The sequence below is a fragment of the Diabrotica virgifera genome, chromosome 4, assembly GCF_917563875.1.
Source record: "Diabrotica virgifera virgifera chromosome 4, PGI_DIABVI_V3a".
Classification (NCBI taxonomy): Eukaryota; Metazoa; Arthropoda; class Insecta; order Coleoptera; family Chrysomelidae; genus Diabrotica; species Diabrotica virgifera.
This window is the reverse complement of record NC_065446.1, coordinates 565119-583144: the sequence shown is the minus strand read 5'-3', so window position 1 is coordinate 583144 and position 18026 is coordinate 565119. Positions and strand designations below refer to the sequence as shown.

The 18026-nt window shown below is 31.4% G+C and overlaps 1 protein-coding gene across 8 annotated transcripts in view; it reads left to right on the top strand.

The window, feature by feature from the left end:
* The window catches only part of LOC114324400 (calcitonin gene-related peptide type 1 receptor-like), a 553725-nt gene that overhangs the window by 365928 nt on the left and 169771 nt on the right, over positions 1-18026 (top strand). For all 8 annotated transcript variants that reach the window (XM_050649000.1, XM_050649001.1, XM_050648998.1 and 5 more), the window contains 2 exons: positions 6849-6955; positions 11800-11891. In XM_050649000.1, coding sequence (XP_050504957.1) covers positions 6849-6955; positions 11800-11891 — 199 coding nt within the window. The remainder of the gene's footprint in view (positions 1-6848; positions 6956-11799; positions 11892-18026) is intronic.

Sequence of the window (18026 nt, the reverse complement as noted above, 5' to 3'; positions counted from 1 at the left end):
AAGCGAATTCTGCAATTCACATGAGTGCCTTAAAAATGTACTTTTTAACACGTATATCATACAATATTTTTTCTACAAACGTTATAAATTTATAAAATACAATATTTTTGTTAATTGCTGAAACCATGACCCGTAAAAGGTAGAACTGATTGTCTACACTCGAGGGGAATGTCTAAAAATTCTTAGTGAACATATTATACCGTTACATAAACTTGTTTTTTCTACAAACGTGTTAAAAATGCAATAATACAGTTTAAATTAAATGTTACAAAAACTTTTAAACCACCTTTTTCAAATTGCGCAAGTTGTACTATTAATATTTATGTTAATAAATGAAATATAAATATTTTGACGTTTCACAATTTGACAATTCACTTTTAACTGCAGTGCCTTAAAATTTTTAAAGCATTAGTGCTTTAAAGTAGCATTTTTAACGCTCCTATGGAGTGGTAAGATAGTTATTTATGAAACAGTCCGTGAAGTATGCTTTTTGCGAACGCACGCGATGTTTAGAGCACGAGCGACAACAGAGCGAGTGCTATACATCGCGTAAGTTCGCAAAAAGTACTTCGCCCACAGTTTCACACAATATTTTATCTATGATGAACAAATAAAAAAAACCGTAACTCTTCGTCACTGGAATTTATTTCTATCCTACAATTTTTAGAACTTTGACATTTAAAAATTCTAACTTCTTTCAAACCACAAAACTGTCAAAACTTTTGTCGTAATTTATTGCTCATTATGTCATCACCATGACAACGCAAAAGTTAAGGATATTTGATTATATGAAAGTGAGTCAAAAATAGTGCGAAAAAGTAAGTCCCATTTAAAATACATTGTTACTTCACGCACACTTTAAACCCTTCACGCACTGCTATCTATAATGACAGTTTTCACAAACTAAAAACTTATACATAATATGACATAGAGTAGATAAATTGCATTTTTAACACGGTTGTAGAAAAAAATTTTAAAGAAGTTTTCTTTAAAACGTCAAACGTCTTAACGTCAAAGCGTCTGCGAACTCCATTCTCGGGGGGAGACTTTTTATTTCTTTCAATTAGTTAAGTAGAGTTAGAATACACCCTGAAACTCTATGGACTTCGATCGGCCACGAAACAGTCCTGGCCGCTTAACTATATTTTTCTTATAATAAACGAATTCTTAGAGTTAAATGTTAAAAATAGGAAGAGACTTGCTCTTATGCAAAAAATTTCAAGATGAAAACAAAAATGTCGGAACATTGCAGATAATCTAAGACATTTGTCAGCCAATTTGTGATTAGAGTTATTACACGTTAGAGTCCCTAATGCGATTTATGACGTAATACATCAGCCTAGGTCGTATCTACTCCAAACACAAACAGCCAAGCTGTGATTGAGGCTGGTGCACGTGAGTGCATAATATAATATACAGATTTATAGATTACGACCATTGTCGTAGAGTATGGAGGCCAAGGTTAAACACTGTGTTGCCGCTTTTAAGGAACTTGTATTCAAAGATGTGCGTGAATATTTTCCGATTGAACGATTTGACTGTGTTTCTATAATTTTTAAAATATCTTTTGGTAACAAATAACATCTTATAATACAAGGCCCTTACAAAATTTTGTTCACTACCTTTTTGTGAGTGTTAATGTTTCCGCTCCATGAGTGAGTACAGGCAACACATACCAGTCAAAGATTTTCCTTTTCAGCCATATGGGTAAGTCCGATTTAAATACATAGCTCAGTTTACCAAACGTTGTCCAGGCTAATCTTATTCGACGTGGGAGCTCGCACGTCTGGTTATCTCTTCTCAACCAAATTTCATGTCACAAGTACTTATAGGATGAAGTCTGCTCAATATCCATTCCATTAACAACAATATTACGATATAGCACCAGATTAGTCAGATAGAGTCCGACCTCTAAGGAAGCGTGACAAAATGACGATGTCATCTGCGAATCTCAAATGACTGAGCTTTTTTCCATTTATGTTGATACCATAATCTTTCAGATCTGCCGTCTTAAAACTGTGTTCTAAAAGGGTTGTGAATAGCTTTGGTAAGATGGTGTCTCCTTGCCGTACTGCTTGCTATATACAGAATATATATTAGATTGTTGTTCAGATAGTCTTATGCTAGCCATTGCCTTTTGGTAGATATATTTGATCATGTTATTCGGCATTCTGTCAATTCTTTTAGCATCTGCTGGCTTATGGTATCGAATGCTTTCTCATTGTAAACGAATATCAGTGCCAATGGTTTGTTGTATTCTGCAGACTTCACTATTAGGTTCTTTATTACTAGTAAGTGGTCGTTAGTGATATATCCCGATTTAAATCCAGCTTTTTCTCTAGGCTGATAGAAGTCTAACTTAGACTCCAGTCTTTTTTTTTGAAGTTATACTTATTTAGGCGCGCTTGGGAGTAAATTTGTATGTGCGCGAATTCATCAAAAGTCTTGGTCCTGGGCGCAGCTCAAACGTTATACGTGCTCTGATTGGGTAATTACAATGACCTGTCAATAATTGTTCAATGGCGGTTATGGGTGAACAAATGTTGTGTATATTAATTTTTATTGTTGTGAGGATAGAGAAAAAAGCAAGTTTGTAACTGTAGTGACTTAATAAATAGTTTTTAAAAGCAAAAAGTACGTAATTGTAAATGTTTCAGTATTGTAATAAAAAATTACATACCTATTTGGAAAATGTAAAATGTACCTACCTATTAGGTAATGCTTTGATTTACATAATTTGATTACCAAAAAAATTTCTACCAATCTTCATCTAATATTTTGTTTTCTTACTCTATGTTTTGTTGTATTTTAATATTTTAATTCCACAAAAATCAAACTAATTTGATTAAATTCAGAGTAAGCAACTGTCAAAAAGTTTAAAACGTTCAGTTGGTGTATCTTCCCACATGACTGGTGTGTCTAAGTGGCTAAATTCTAAAGTGCCTTTATTTCAAATCTAATAACCCTAATATACGCGGATTCGATCCCCAACGAAAATTTTTATTTTTTTTTATACATTTTATGATTAAAAGTACATATATTTATTGTATAATTTTTTTTTTTCAGAAAATACGTATTTAGTTAGAATTTTGGCCAACAATTATTGTTCAAAAATCATTTCATTGTTAAATTTTTCAATATGTTTGTATGTGTTTTATTCTTTTATTTTTTTTTATTTTTGGTATTGTTTTAATAAAAACTTTTGGAAATTATTAAGTACTAAAATTAGTTTAATATTTAAATATAAATAAACTGTTTAAAATATATTGATTTCGTTGAAATCATATATAGGTAATAGAAGTATAACTTCTTACATGTGTACAAAGTACACACACGTTCTTTTTTTTAATTTTGTGATAAGTTTATATATGTGTGATAGCACACTGATAAAACGGTAGTTTTTTAGATCTGTTATGTCACCTTTCTTGTGTAATAAAACAATGACTGTATTGTTAAATTGAGAAGGGGTTTTTCCTTAGTAAATGCATTCGGTGAAAAGCTTGACCAAAGCCTGGATAATTTTATTTCCACCTTGTTTGATTGACTCGATTGCATCGTATAGAATAGAACTAAATCTGATTATTCAGAAACTTTCAGTCATCTCGTTGAACGGTTTGATGTATTCGTTCCGCAATCATTTGTAATTTTAATCGAAACGTCGAGGAAAAATATTAAATATCGATTCTGCCGTTCGATACAGTATCTCCGGAGAAAACTTTGCATGCTGTTGATTTAAAATTAAAATTTTTGCTTTAAATTACCATCTGGTTAAAGTGAACTTTCGAAACAATATTCAAGAAAGTTCTGACGGTATATTTAAAGTAGTTATTGTATGTATCGCTCTAGTAGTTTATTCAGAGTAGAATAAAGTGACTCGACTTGCTAGAATTCGCTGTTGTTAAATTAGATCAGAGAAGGAACGATTTTCCCAAGACACTCTTTGCTGCATGTATATAACAATTGCTTTTGATAAATTTGGTGATAACAATATATAAACAATGTAAGATCGCTATTTGATTTTAAATACTAAAAGTGAAATCCGGTAAATTATATGGAAAAATGACACAATTTACTGAAAAGGCATAAAAAATCCTTTAAAATGCGACTTTGTCGAGTTATTTTTGTTAGTTTGCATTGTTTGCTCAATTATTGCAAAAATAGGTTCAAAAGTCGATTTTTTTGAAAATGATTAATATTGTTTCTAAAAATGCACAAAAAGCTTTAATTGTACGTAAGAATGGGGACAATGTCAAAAATATTCAGCTATAAAAATTTCAAAAAGTTTCTCTCTCTCTTATGGCGTTTCAGTCGGACCTTAGCCTATCCCAGCATCCGCCACCAAGTATCTCTGTCCTCCCAGTTGTCCACCCTCAATATATCTTTAGCATCGGCATCGGTTCTCACTTCGTCTATCCACCTCTTCCTTGATCTTCCTACTGGCTGACGTCCCACCATAGTTCCGGTAAGCGCTCTACTAGGTGATCTGTCGTTATATATTCTTATAAGGTGGCCTGCCCAGCGCAATTTGCTGTAGAGGGTTCTTTGTTATATTGATACAAATCGTGGTTGAATCTTATTCTCCATATGCCATTGTCGCAAATAGGTCTCAGTATCCTCCCTAATATCTTTCTTTCAAAAGTATTAATAATTTGTTATAGAAACTATTTGATTAAAACTAAAACAAATATTCAGAACGATCCTAGTTGTTTTTGGAAATATGTCAATAATTTACGTAAATCTAATGGTTATCCCAATACAATGTTTTTAAATGATGAACGTAGTTCTGATGCTCAAACTGTTGTTAACCTTTTTGCTGAAAACTTTAGCACGGTATATTCAGGTAAAAAAATAACATTACCAACTACTACCTCTATTGATGTAATTGACTTGAACAGGGTAACTCGTAAGTATTATTGAAGTGTTCAAAGGTATTAACCAATTAAAAAACAAGTCTTCATTTGGCCCAGATGGTGTCCCTGCTCTTTTAATTAAATGTTGCAAATTTACTTTAGCCTATCCCATATTATATTTGTTTAACTTGTCTTTGGAAACAGAAAAATTTCCTGATTTTTGGAAGGATAGTTTTATTACACCAATTTTTAAATCAGGTGATAGGGAAAATATTAAAAACTACAGGGGTATATGCATACAATCCACATTACTTAAACTTTTGGATAAATTAGTCACTTAAATTGGGCATGTTAAAATGTAATCATACCACAAAAGCATGGTTTTCAATCAAGTAAATCTACTGTTACAAATTTACTTTGTTATCACAGTTTTATATTAGAGGCTGTTGAAAAGGGATTACAAGTTGATTGTATTTACACAGACTTCTCTAAAGCCTTCGATAGAGTCAATCATGACCTACTTGTATATAAGTTGAAGAATCTTGGTTTAGGGAATGGCATTGTGACCTAGTTTAGTAGCTTTTATGGTCGTCAACAACGTGTTAAAATTGGCAGTTATATATCTAATGAAATTCAGGTTCATTCAGGAGTACCACAAGGCTCACATTGTGGACCATTATTATTTAACCTCTTTATCAATGATCTATCATCTGTAATTGAAAATGTTAACTTTCTACTCTTTGCTGATGACTTAAAATTATTTCACATTGTAGATAACTTATTGGATAGTAAAATTCTACAAAATGACTTGGATAAAGTATATGAATGATCTATTTCAATATCGACAAATGTCGTATTATTAGTTTCTCAAAAACTAACACTACATATCTGTATGAATATAATATTGGTATAAATGTGTTGTCTAGAGTTAATGAGATGAGAGATCTAGGAGTAGTTTTTGATAAACAATTAAATTTTAAATCTCACCTGCGTGTTCTATCATCTAATGCTAACAGATCTCTAGGTTTTGTAAAAAGAAATACAAAAGTTTTTTTTTATCCGTTCTTCGAGTTTTATATTGTTCAATAGTTCGATCATCCCTAGAGTATGCTTCCATTATTTGGTCTCCTTATTATAAGGTTGACAAAGTCTTAATTGAGAATATTCAAGTACGTTTTGCTCGATACGCTAGATTTAAATTGCAGATTCTCAATAATTTTAACAACAATGGTGTCCTTCAGCATTTGAATTTGTCACTTCTTGTAAATAGACGAATAAAACTAGAAATGCTTTTTATCTATAAACTAATTAACGGCTTTGTTAACTGTCCTGAATTACTATCAGAAATCCGAATTAATACAACCAGTTACAACTTACGAAATCCTTCTTTATTCTTTATTGAATATCACCGTACTAATTATGGTAGAAATAATCCGAAATGCTCTTAGGCACTTTACCACATATACTGTTGACCCATTTTTTAGTTCAATTTATCCTTTTAGGCAATTGTTAAATTGTGTTGATCATGTTTAGTTTGTTTATGGTGTTACATCATATTTTTAACACATTTTATATTGTTTTTTATTGTATATGTTAGAATTTAACTATGTCAACTATTTTATAATTCATTGTATTACTTTTTTTAACAAAGGTGAAACCGTTAATAAATAAATAAATAAATAAATTATTGTCTTTTCTGTCATGATCCACGTTTCTACACCATACGCTGCTATTGCTCGTGTGATGGTTTTATTTATTTTAAACTTTATTTCCCTATGAATGTCTTTGGATTCAAACACCTGCGAAAGAGAGAAGTATGCTTTGTTAGCAAGCATTATCTCCTGGATGGATTCATTTAAAAATGAGATATCCATGATGCTCCAAAAATAAAGGGTTTAAAAGAGAAGCGATTTGCATTTCTCTAAAATATTTTAAATGCTTTTTCTTGGTATTGGTGTTAACAGCTAATAATTAATACCACCTTACTTTTTGTTTCAGATACAGTGTATTACAAATGTGAAGAAGATGGAAGTTGGTACTTTCATGAACCATACAATAGGACATGGGTTAATTATACCACTTGTGTTAACACAGATGATTTGTCGGTAAGTTGGACCATGAGATTTTCCCGTTTCTTTCCCTTCATCCAGTATTGTTCTTTTACAAGTTTTCTTAGTTATCTCTACTCTTAGTTCGCGTTGAGGATTCTAATCCATCGCTATCCTGGCAATGTCATCTGGGGCATTACGAAATGTGTGACCCATTTTGTTCGCCTTATTTTTCTTAGTTGGTTTGGTTTCATAAAATTTCATTCGACATTCGGACTCTCTATTCATAAAAACTTGGTGCTGCTATCTTCCACGTTTCACAGCCATATAGTAATACAGTTTTATATTTGTGTTTTTAATTTCGTTTTAATTTTAGTAAATAATGAATTTTAATATTAAAATTCATTAGTAATATTATAATATTAAAATATAACTAGTATATTAATAATTATTAATGTTCATGGTGACGTTTCAATTATTACTTTAATCATCGTCAGAATAATAAGCTTCTTGAGCGGATGCTTTTAAATAATTTTAAAGGAACAAACATAATTAATGAAAAAGATTATTAAAAAACATAAAAAAAGCATCCGCTCAAGAAGCTTATTATTCTGACGATGATTAAAGTAATAATTGAAACGTCACCATGAATTTTAATTTAGTTATGGGTTTTATCTTTAAGTTAATTATTAATGTAATGAATTTTAACCTTATTAATTATTTCCGGCACATCACGCTTTCTATCACTGTTAGAGTCAATGATGCTGCCCAGATATTCCACCAATCTGTCAATTTCCTAGTGGTTGATCACAATAGGCTGGTTGTTTCTGGCGTCTAATTTTTAATCCACCCTTCTTTGATTCTTCTTGTATTGTTTTTACTTAGAGTTGCATGTCGTGTTTTGTGTGGGCTAAGAGGCATAATATATCATCAGCGTAATCTACATCATCCACCAGTCTGTTTGTCAATCCTTACTAAATTGTTCTATTGGAGTTTACCTTTGTTATTACGGACTACAGTTCAATGTTAAATAGAAAGGGTGATTAGTACAACTACTGAGTCAGATGTTAGGCCGTTGTGTAGGATTGTGCTTTTTGTATTACTGTAGAGTTGTTTAATGAGATATTTAATTATTTAAATATTTTCCTGGTTTTCCTATTTCCTGTAGTGCTTTCTATATTGTCGAAGGCTCTCTTGATGTCCACAGCTATTACCCTAAGTGTGGTAACTATTACCCTATCAGTTAGGGGAGAGTTGGCAAAACGGGATACTATTCTTGTTTATTTTTATTACGGAAAAAATGTTAAAGAAATTATCATATTATTATTTTTTATAGATATAACATTTATTGAAGCACACAAAAAATATATTTTTAGCTATTTTTAATGACTGGAATAGTTATTTATGATATAAGTGTTAAAAGTACACGTTTAAGGCACGCATGTGAAAGTTTGCATTCATATGAGCAATTCAAATGTACTTTTTAACAAGCATATCATACAATATTTTTTCTACAAACGTAATTACAGGACAATATCTACAAAAATTTTACTTGAACTTGACTGACATTCCATTTTTATATTTTTTTGACATTACATCAAAATTGTCTATACGGTCAATACGAATTGCAGTGCCTTAAAAATATTTTAAAGCACTAGTGCCTTAAAGTAGCATTTTTAACGCGCGCATGGAGTGCTAAACATTGCATTTTTAACACGGTTGTAGAAAAAATAGTAAAAATAGTTATTTATGATATAAGTGTTAAAAGTACACGTTTAAAGCACGTATGTGAAAGTTTGCAGAATGAGGGAAAGCAAGTTCTGCAATTCACATAAGTGCCTTAAAATGTACTTTTTAACACGCATATCATACAATATTTTTTCTACAAACGTAATTACAGGACAATATCTACAAAAACTTTTACTTGAACTTGACTGACATCCCAATTTTATATTTTTTTGACATTACATCAAAATTGCATATACGGTACGAACTGCAGTGCCTTATAAAAATTTTAAAGCACTAGTGCCTTAAAGTAGCATTTTTAACGCTCGTATGGAGTGCTAAAAATTGCATTTTTAACACGGTTGTAGAAAAAAATATTAATTAAAGTCCTGCACATCCCGTTTAAGCATACCACGGTTGGATAAAACGGGATAGGTTCACAATATTTAATTTTTTGCATAAAATTATCTATAAAGTATATTTAAGTAGATATAAGACTGCAAAGCAAAATTTACCTTTGAAAAAACATTATCTTCAGTAGTCAGGAACTTAAAAATAGGCCTTTTTTTGTTTTACTGCAAAATGGGAAATAACACCTTTTATTTAGGACTAGGTACGTATATCAGAAAAAAAGTCACATAAAAATAATATGTTGTTCTTTTTTGCAGTATGAGAACACGCTTTATCGCTATTTAAAAAATTAATAGGCCAACAAATAAATAGGTGGATAAAACGGGACATAAAAAACTATATCCCATTTTATCCAACTTATAAGTGTCCCGTTTTGTCCAACTCAGACATTTTTCAAAACAAAAATGGCTCCTGCCTAAACGTGAAAGTAAAATGAGATAGACTACACATGAGAATATTCGTTAATGGGTACTTAATTAAATGTAATAGTCACGGAATTACATGTTTAGATATGCAGGCATTATAATGTAGAAAACAATGCACTTAAAAGTACAAAGTACCAAAAAAATAGAGTCAAACAATTCTTAACACCACAACTTTTCATCAAATAATGGCATCGAGGTAAAACGAACTGAGAATGTTAAAATGACGACTGAGAACAAGTTTTCGTCGTTGTCCGATTGATAGCAGTACTAGTCTGCCGTCCTTAGGAAAAACGCCGTATCTGCAGAGAGATCGCATTTGAGTAAAATCGGTTTTTGTTTCAATGTCTAGCCGTTGAAAACTATTTAGAATTTTTTTTTGTTTTCTACTTTATATACATAATAAATATCATAGAATTCATATTTATACATAAGATTGGCAAAATATATTTTATTTACTCTAAAAACTCATGTTACTGCGTTTTTTCTAAGTATACTACATAAAAATTAACTTCTTCCTCCTTAGGAAGAATGCAGTACTGCGTTTGCGCTAAGCATTTTCTTATTTTATAATACAGTAGGCTCTCTCTATAACGAACACGGTTATTACGAGGTTTCTCTTATAACGAGGTACACTAGATGTCCCATAAAATTCCTATTTAACTGAACATTTCTATAACGAGGAAAAATGAAATCGTAAAATATGTATCTTTATTATTCTTTATCTATTTTTAGCGCTGTAATGGCTATAAGTAAATAGCCCAACTACCTACCTGTATACATAAATTCCCAACATCTGTGCGGTTCTCCACTTCTCCAGGGTAGTACTTAATACTCCGTTGCGTTACTAACCCTTCGTGGGTTTTAGCCGACTCGACAACATGCCTCCACTGTTTTCTGTTGAGGCCGACTCCACTGAAGATATCGAGGGTAGTGCTTTAATAAAAATACACGCCTACCTATAATAAAGTTCTTCCTGTTCTGTTTATTTATTGGCCGATACTGAATATTGTAAAAAAATTTATAATTTATGATGGCGAAGCCTTATTGTCCAAGAAACAATATTTAGCAACTTATATTGCTCTGAATGGCATCACTATATAATAGAAAGTTAATATTTTAGACAACGATATAGGTATGTATGCACAATATAATTGTTGTCTGATATAACGACATCCGCGTATAACGAGGTAATTAGTCTGCCATTTCAGTTCTCGTTATAGAGGAAGTCTACTGTATAATAAATACAATATAACGACGAAAAAGGAGAATAAAAAACATTTTTTATAAAAGTTTGTCATGAAAATGGATAAAAAAAAGTGTTGGAAATAATTTTGGAATTAATAAGTTTGCCGCTAAGGGGCGTTTCTTGAATTTTAAAATTAAAAACATTCCAGAAACGATTAACATTTACGATCAAGTTTATTTTTAATTATTAATTATTATCCATTGATTTAACTATGTACTTTTATAACACATTTTTTATTTGGAAATTCTACGACGTACGGCGATCAAAATACTTCGTACCAAATTTCCTATTTCGAACAAACTTTATAAAATTGGCACTGTTTAAAATGCCTGATGTAACGTAATAATACAATGTCGCATTAACAACAATATTCATACACATAGGAAACTCCGCTATACCTCACATTATTTCTTGATCACCAACAACTCAAACATAATATGTGTTTAGATTTTCTATTGATAAAGAAAAATAGCCTTCTGCTGTATTAACTTTGTCCTATTTTCTATTTGACATATTTAAAAAATTATATCAAACAACCGTTCACGTTGAAAAATGGCAACAAACTAACGTTATTAAAAATTTTACACATGCTGTAAAAATCTGTCAAATGCTTAGACAGAATGCCGCATCTAGTGCCTGCTTAGGATAAACGGGGCAAGTGACCTTTAGATACGGCGTTTTTTCTAAGTATTTTTCAGATGACGCATTTATTCTAAGTATCCATGAACATTTTTGCAGATACGGCATAAAATGCGTTGTGTTTAATGTATTTTGTCTTAACTTACGTCATTTTTAGTAAGCAAATAAGACAGATTTGCACATTTGGGTTAGAAAAATATATAAATATAATTTTTTCAGATTTTTGCAGATACGGCGTTTTCGCTAAGCACGGCAGTAGTTGTGTCTCTAGGCTAGGTATCCCGTTTTATCCGACTATCCCGTTTTATCCAACTCTCCCCTATGTTCCTTTCTAAATATTGGTTCCACACTATTTATAAAATTTGCAAATTCTTACCCTGTATATGTACCTAATAAATAATAATTTTGTGATTTTTTTTGTATATTACTGCTAATAATGTGTTTTTTATTTTCAGTTTCGCACCATTGTGATAATAATTCATTCAGTAGGATACAGCATTTCATTGGTGGCGTTGTTAATATCCCTAGCGCTTCTTATTTATTTCAAGTAAGTTTTTTTATAATATGTAAATATATAGTTTGGAAGCATAATCAGAAAGTAAAATTAATTTAGTCGCTTAGAAAATGAATTAAAATCATAAAAAGAATTGTGTTTCACTGAAGACAAATGTTTTTACTGAATTTACTTTTTTTTTCTTTAAATACTGTTGTGACAATTGCAGAAGATAATAAGATAAGAATATAAACAGGAAGTTAACAATTTGTGACGAGTAGTACTTTCAGGATAAGACTTAGTAAAACACAAGTTAAAATAATAGTTATTTATCGCCAACCGTCACTAAAGTCATTCATTATTGTACTCATTTGACGCCATTTGCGGCAGTAAAGTAACACTTTATTGTACTGAAAGAAGAAGTTTACTTTACCTGCCGCGATTAATCGAGATTGAATGTAAGTGGTCGATGGCAGTAATCGATTATTATTTGAGTGAACTTAAAATTTATTTACTGTAATTATTAAAAATATTGTACAAAATTTACGTTATTTTTAATTAAATTTAAGTAAAAGAGTGAAATTATGTACTATTTTGCAATTACTTATATTCATACAAAATAAATCAAAACTTTACACATTTTTAGTAATTAGGTATTCAATATTGATAAACAACTATCGAGAACGAACATCGAAACTGGCCGTCATGCAAACGCATTCTGTCTTTACTGTCATACGAAATGTTTATTTCATCTAAAATTTAAAAAATTCTTAAATCTTAGGTTAGGTATTAATTCAGATAAAGTGTAAAATGGTGTTTTTGTTAATTCGATCATATTAGGACGGTGATAGATCTTGCTAGTAAATAATATTTTATAAAAATATAGGTATATTATATTTATTTAGAGTTTCTACGATTCATCAAGCAAAGGAAAGGCCACTGCGGGAGGCTAGCAACTGCGGGGAGTTCATAAACACTGACGTTACTATTTGTTATTTTTAATTTTGGAAATTATTTAAAGTAATTAAATTAGTTTAATGTTTGAAAAAAATACAATTAAGTAAACTGTTTAAAATATATTTATTTCGTTGAAATCATAATAATAGAAGTATACCTTCTTACGTGAGTACAAAGTACACACACTCTCTTTTCATTAAAATAATGTTACTGTTTTTTATGATTGGCGATAAAATTTTGTATGCACCACGTCAGTAAAAACTGTTTATCGAACTCGTCTCTTACTCGCCTCGCTCGCTTCGCTCCCTCTGCTCGTAATATCAGACTCGTTTGATAAAGATTCACTTTACTGACTTGGTACATAAATAACTATTATGTACCAAGTCAGTAAAGTTACTCTTTATCGAACGAGTCTGATATTATGAGCAGAGCGAGCGTTAGCTAGCGAGGCGAATAACAGACGAGTTCGATAATAGACCAGGGTAATCAGACAAAAATATACCCTGTTCGCGACACTTCAGCAGCCAGGGTACTGAAGCGTTTTTTCGAAAAGTAATACCTATAGGAACAAATTCTAACTATTTCCTGCGTAGGATCTGGCGGCCATTTTTATTTATAAACAATAAACTGTAAAAAAATGGCATTTTTCCCTTTTTTTCAAATCAATGGGAAACAGTGAAACTTATGATTTTTTTAGTACAAATATCTTTGAGATTATGGAAAAAGCTTTAAAATGTCATATTACAAAGTTTTATATACTCATTTATTGTTAATATAATTGCGAAAAAAGGTCGGAATTGCAAAAAAAATTATTTTCGCAATAACTGTTGTAAAAATTAGTATACAGGTTTGAAATTTTTGTCAAATGAGGGTTCTTTGGTGCTTAATATGTGATAAAAATTTCAAAGCGATTCATTCAATTGTTTAAATTTTATTCGAATCGTTTATCTCAGAGAGCATTTTTTTGCAATAACATAAGTCAGAAAAAAATAACGTTAGAACCATTCCACACAAGGGAATGAGCTATATTTTCAATTTGGTTTAAAGAAAGCGAATAAAAAATGCATTTATTAGTAATAAATAATTATGCAAAAGTATCGTAAATCTTTCCTTATAAACTTTACTTTTTAAATAACTTTTTGCAAAAAAATTAACTTTTTTACCCTGTTTTAAATGCACAACTACCAAGTAAAGTTATTTATATCATAATTGATAAGATATTGTAATAAATATATATAATTTCTTATATAACAAAATAAAAAGTTTATAAGAAAAGGTTTTACGATACTTTTGCATAATTATTTATTACTAATAAATGCATTTTTTTATTCGTTTTTTTTTAACCAAGTTGAAAATATAGCTCATGTTCTTTCCTTTGACACCTGTGGAATGGTTCTAACATCATTTTTTTCTGACTTATCTTATTGCGAAAAAAATGCTCCCTGGGATAAACAATTTGAATAAAACTTAAACAATTGAATGAATCGCTTTGAAATTTTTATCACATATTAAGCACCAAAGAACCCTTATATGACAAAAATTTCAAAGCTGTACGCTCATTTTTACAATAGATATTGCGAAATTAATTTTTTCTTCAAACGTCAAATAATGATGACATTACTTATCTAACTTGATCCTGTCAAAGTTTGATGTCTCCGCCGGCAGCAGTTTTTTTTCCATTTCTTTACGGCGGAGGGAAAAATGTTGTCATGGCAACAATATGAAACATGTCACAAAGCAACAATACAAATGTCATTAACAACAATTAAACATCATTTTTATTTATAGTAATATTAAAAGTACAATTAGTTAATGAGGCATTTTCAAAATTGAAACCGTGCAAAAATGTTCCCGACTCTTGATACGCATTGGTAATTGTTGATGATACTGATGGTCGAGCACAACTTTCAGCAATCATTCCCGATGTTGGCGAATCATGAGGGTTTATCCCACCGACGACTTAATTATTTTAATTTCTAACATCTAGACGACTGATAGTTGTCACAGTTAATTTCGAGTAAAAATAGCGTATGAATTGTACTATTTATGGTTGAAAATTGCTACGTTTGAAGAAAAAATAGTATACTTTATTCGGCAAAGAAGTGACTTTTCTTGACTTGCCCTCTATTACGCGCCTCACTTCGTTTGGCGCGTAATATCGGGCGCGTCAAGAAAAGTCATGCTTCTCCGCCTCATAAAGTAATATACTATTTTTTGCAATTCCGACCTTTTTTCGCAATTATATTAACAATAAATGAGTATATCAAACTTTGTAATATGTCATTTTAAAGCTTTTTCCATAATCTCAAAGATATTTGTATTAAAAAACCATAAGTTTCACTGTTTTCCATTGATTTAAAAAAAAAGGGAAAATGCCATTTTTTGACACTTAATTGTTTATAAATAAAAATGGCCGCCAGATCCTACGCAGGAAATAGTTACAATTTGCTCTTATAGGTATTACCTGTCGAAAAAATGCTTCAGTACCATGGTTGCTCGAGTGTCATGGAAAAAACCTTATTACCCTGGACTATAAAGAGTCTTTACTGACGTGGTGCATACAAATTTTTATCGCTAACAATTTGATATTGGTTTTAACACTTACTTAAAATTTACAATTTAAGAACGTTTTTAAATTTTAGACGTAATAAAAATTGCATGACAGTAATGATAGATGACTTTTGCATGATGGCCGCTTTCGATTTTGAATCAATAGATATCAATATTGAATAATTACTAAATCGGTAAAATTTTGATTAATTTTGTATGAATATAATTACAAAATGCTACGGAATTTTACTTTTTGACATAAATTTAATTAACAATGTCGTAAATTTTGTACAATATTTTTACTAATTAAAGTATATAAATTGTAAGTTAACTCAAATACATAATTGATTACTGCCATCGACCACTTACATCGAATCCCGATTAATCGCGGCAGGTAAAGTAAAATTCTTCTTTCAGTACAATAAAGTGTCACTTTACTGCCGCAAATGGCGGCAAATGAGTACAATAATGAATGACTTTAGTGACGGTTGGCGATAAAATAAATGTATTGAGTATGTATTGAGTAAATGTATTGATACAAATAAAATAGTATTCTATTTCCGCTCCGTTCCGGAGAAGGCTCCCGTGGAGGACGTCTGCAAAAGAAAACTAAATTGTATTTACTATTAACAAAAGCGTAATAACGATATCAGGAAAGACAGAAAATAAGCACGCTATCAATATTTATATACATAATTACACACAGACTCGTAGTCCATTACACTTCAATCCATTGTAATCACAATCAAACATCGACACACAGCTACTCATCCGCCAGCTCCGGGTCGGAGATGGCAACTACTCCTCACCGCAGTTACAGTTCCGGCGAAATACCTCCTCACCACAGACACTTTCACTTCGGCAGAGTTCCAATTCAGTCCATCGCATAACTGCCTCTGGTCGGCCGCCTGCTGGCAGCCGCTGGTTGAGTCCCTTTCAATTCAGTACATTGATTACTGTATTATTAATTCAGTAACTGATTTTTCGATTCTCCGTTCTCTTCTTAAATACACTCTCGAAAGCCATCACTCCTTGGTTTCATCGGAGAGGTGGCACTTAGTGGGAGTTGCACTGGTATCGAAGCGCATACGGTTCTCTCCTGAAGAGCTATTGGATGTCGGGCGGAAGGATATCGTTACAAATTCAAATAGTATAGTCTGGACCAAGGCTGTTTCTAGACCGAAACGTCAAAACATTAGTCATTTAAAAACATGTAATTTCCATCACACCAATAATTGTGGGTAAATCCAGTAAATAAGTATAACCAGTGCAATGGGGAGGTTGTATGGCCGAGTATTAAAGGAAAGGGTTGAATTAGAAATTCAGGACACGGAAAAACAAAGTGGTTTTCGCGCCGGTAAATCGTGCGCAGATAACATATTCGTGATGCAACAAATAATAGAGAAAAGAAGAGCAAGGAATCTGTCAACTCACCTAACATTTATTGATCTGGAAAAAGACTATGACACGGTACCTTTAAAGAAACTCTTTGAAATTTTGACCACGATAGGCATAAGCGAAGCATATGTGCGAGCAATTCAAAATATGTATCAAAATACGAAAAGTTGTATTAAACAGGGAAAATCTATGTCGAAACTATTCCCTGTTATAAAAGGTTTAAGGCAAGGGTGCTGCTTATCGTTAACACTATTTAAAATATACATCCAGAAAGCTCTGGAGCAATGGAGGAAAACATTTGCTGGGATGGGAATAATGATTGAAGAAAACTGCTTAACAACTTTGTTTTTTGCTGATGACCAAGTAATTCTTGCCAACGATGAACATGATATGGATTATATGCTAAGAAAGTTACAGATCGAATATGAAAAATGGGGCCTATATATGAACATAGAGAAAACATGGAATATTTGAGAATAGGAGAGGAAACCGAAGATCCGGAATTAGAGTTAAGAAATATATGGAAATGTAAGGAATATAGATATTTAGGAAGCATAATATCAGAAGAAGGAACTACAAAAAGAGACATACAGCATAGGATACAGCAAGGAAGGAAAGCAACTCGTATTTTAAATGGTCTACTATGGTCCAACAAGGTGAAGCTGAACACAATGTTAACAATCTACAGAACAATTGTGGAACTTATTATAACTTATGGAGCAGAGTGTTGGCAACTCACAGGAAAGGAAAGAAAAAATATAGAAGTAGCAGAAATGAATTACTTACGTAGAGCATGCAGAGTATTTAGATTGGAACATGTACCAAATGAGGAAATAAGACGACAGACAAAGAGTTTATATTCCACGGTTGACCATATAGACACAAAGAAATTGCTATGGTGTGGTCATGTTATGAGGATGTCAGAGGAAAGATGGCCAAAAAGAGCATTAAATTACACACCCATAAATAGAAGAAGAAGAGGAAGGCCTAGAGAAACATGGAAGAAAGGCATAGAACAGTCTATGGCAGATAGAGCTATTGACCAAAACGAATGGGTGGATAGAAAACGATGGCGAGCGAAATGTGGGATGCGGAGGAGACCGTAGGAACCCCACTACTTATATATATATATATATATATATATATATATATATATATATATATATATATATATATATATATATATATATATAATATATATATATATATTGAAAAAGAATTAAAATAAATTCGAAAGCTTGACAGTAAGTCAAAGAGTTTTCTTTGTCTTGTGGGCCAAAATAG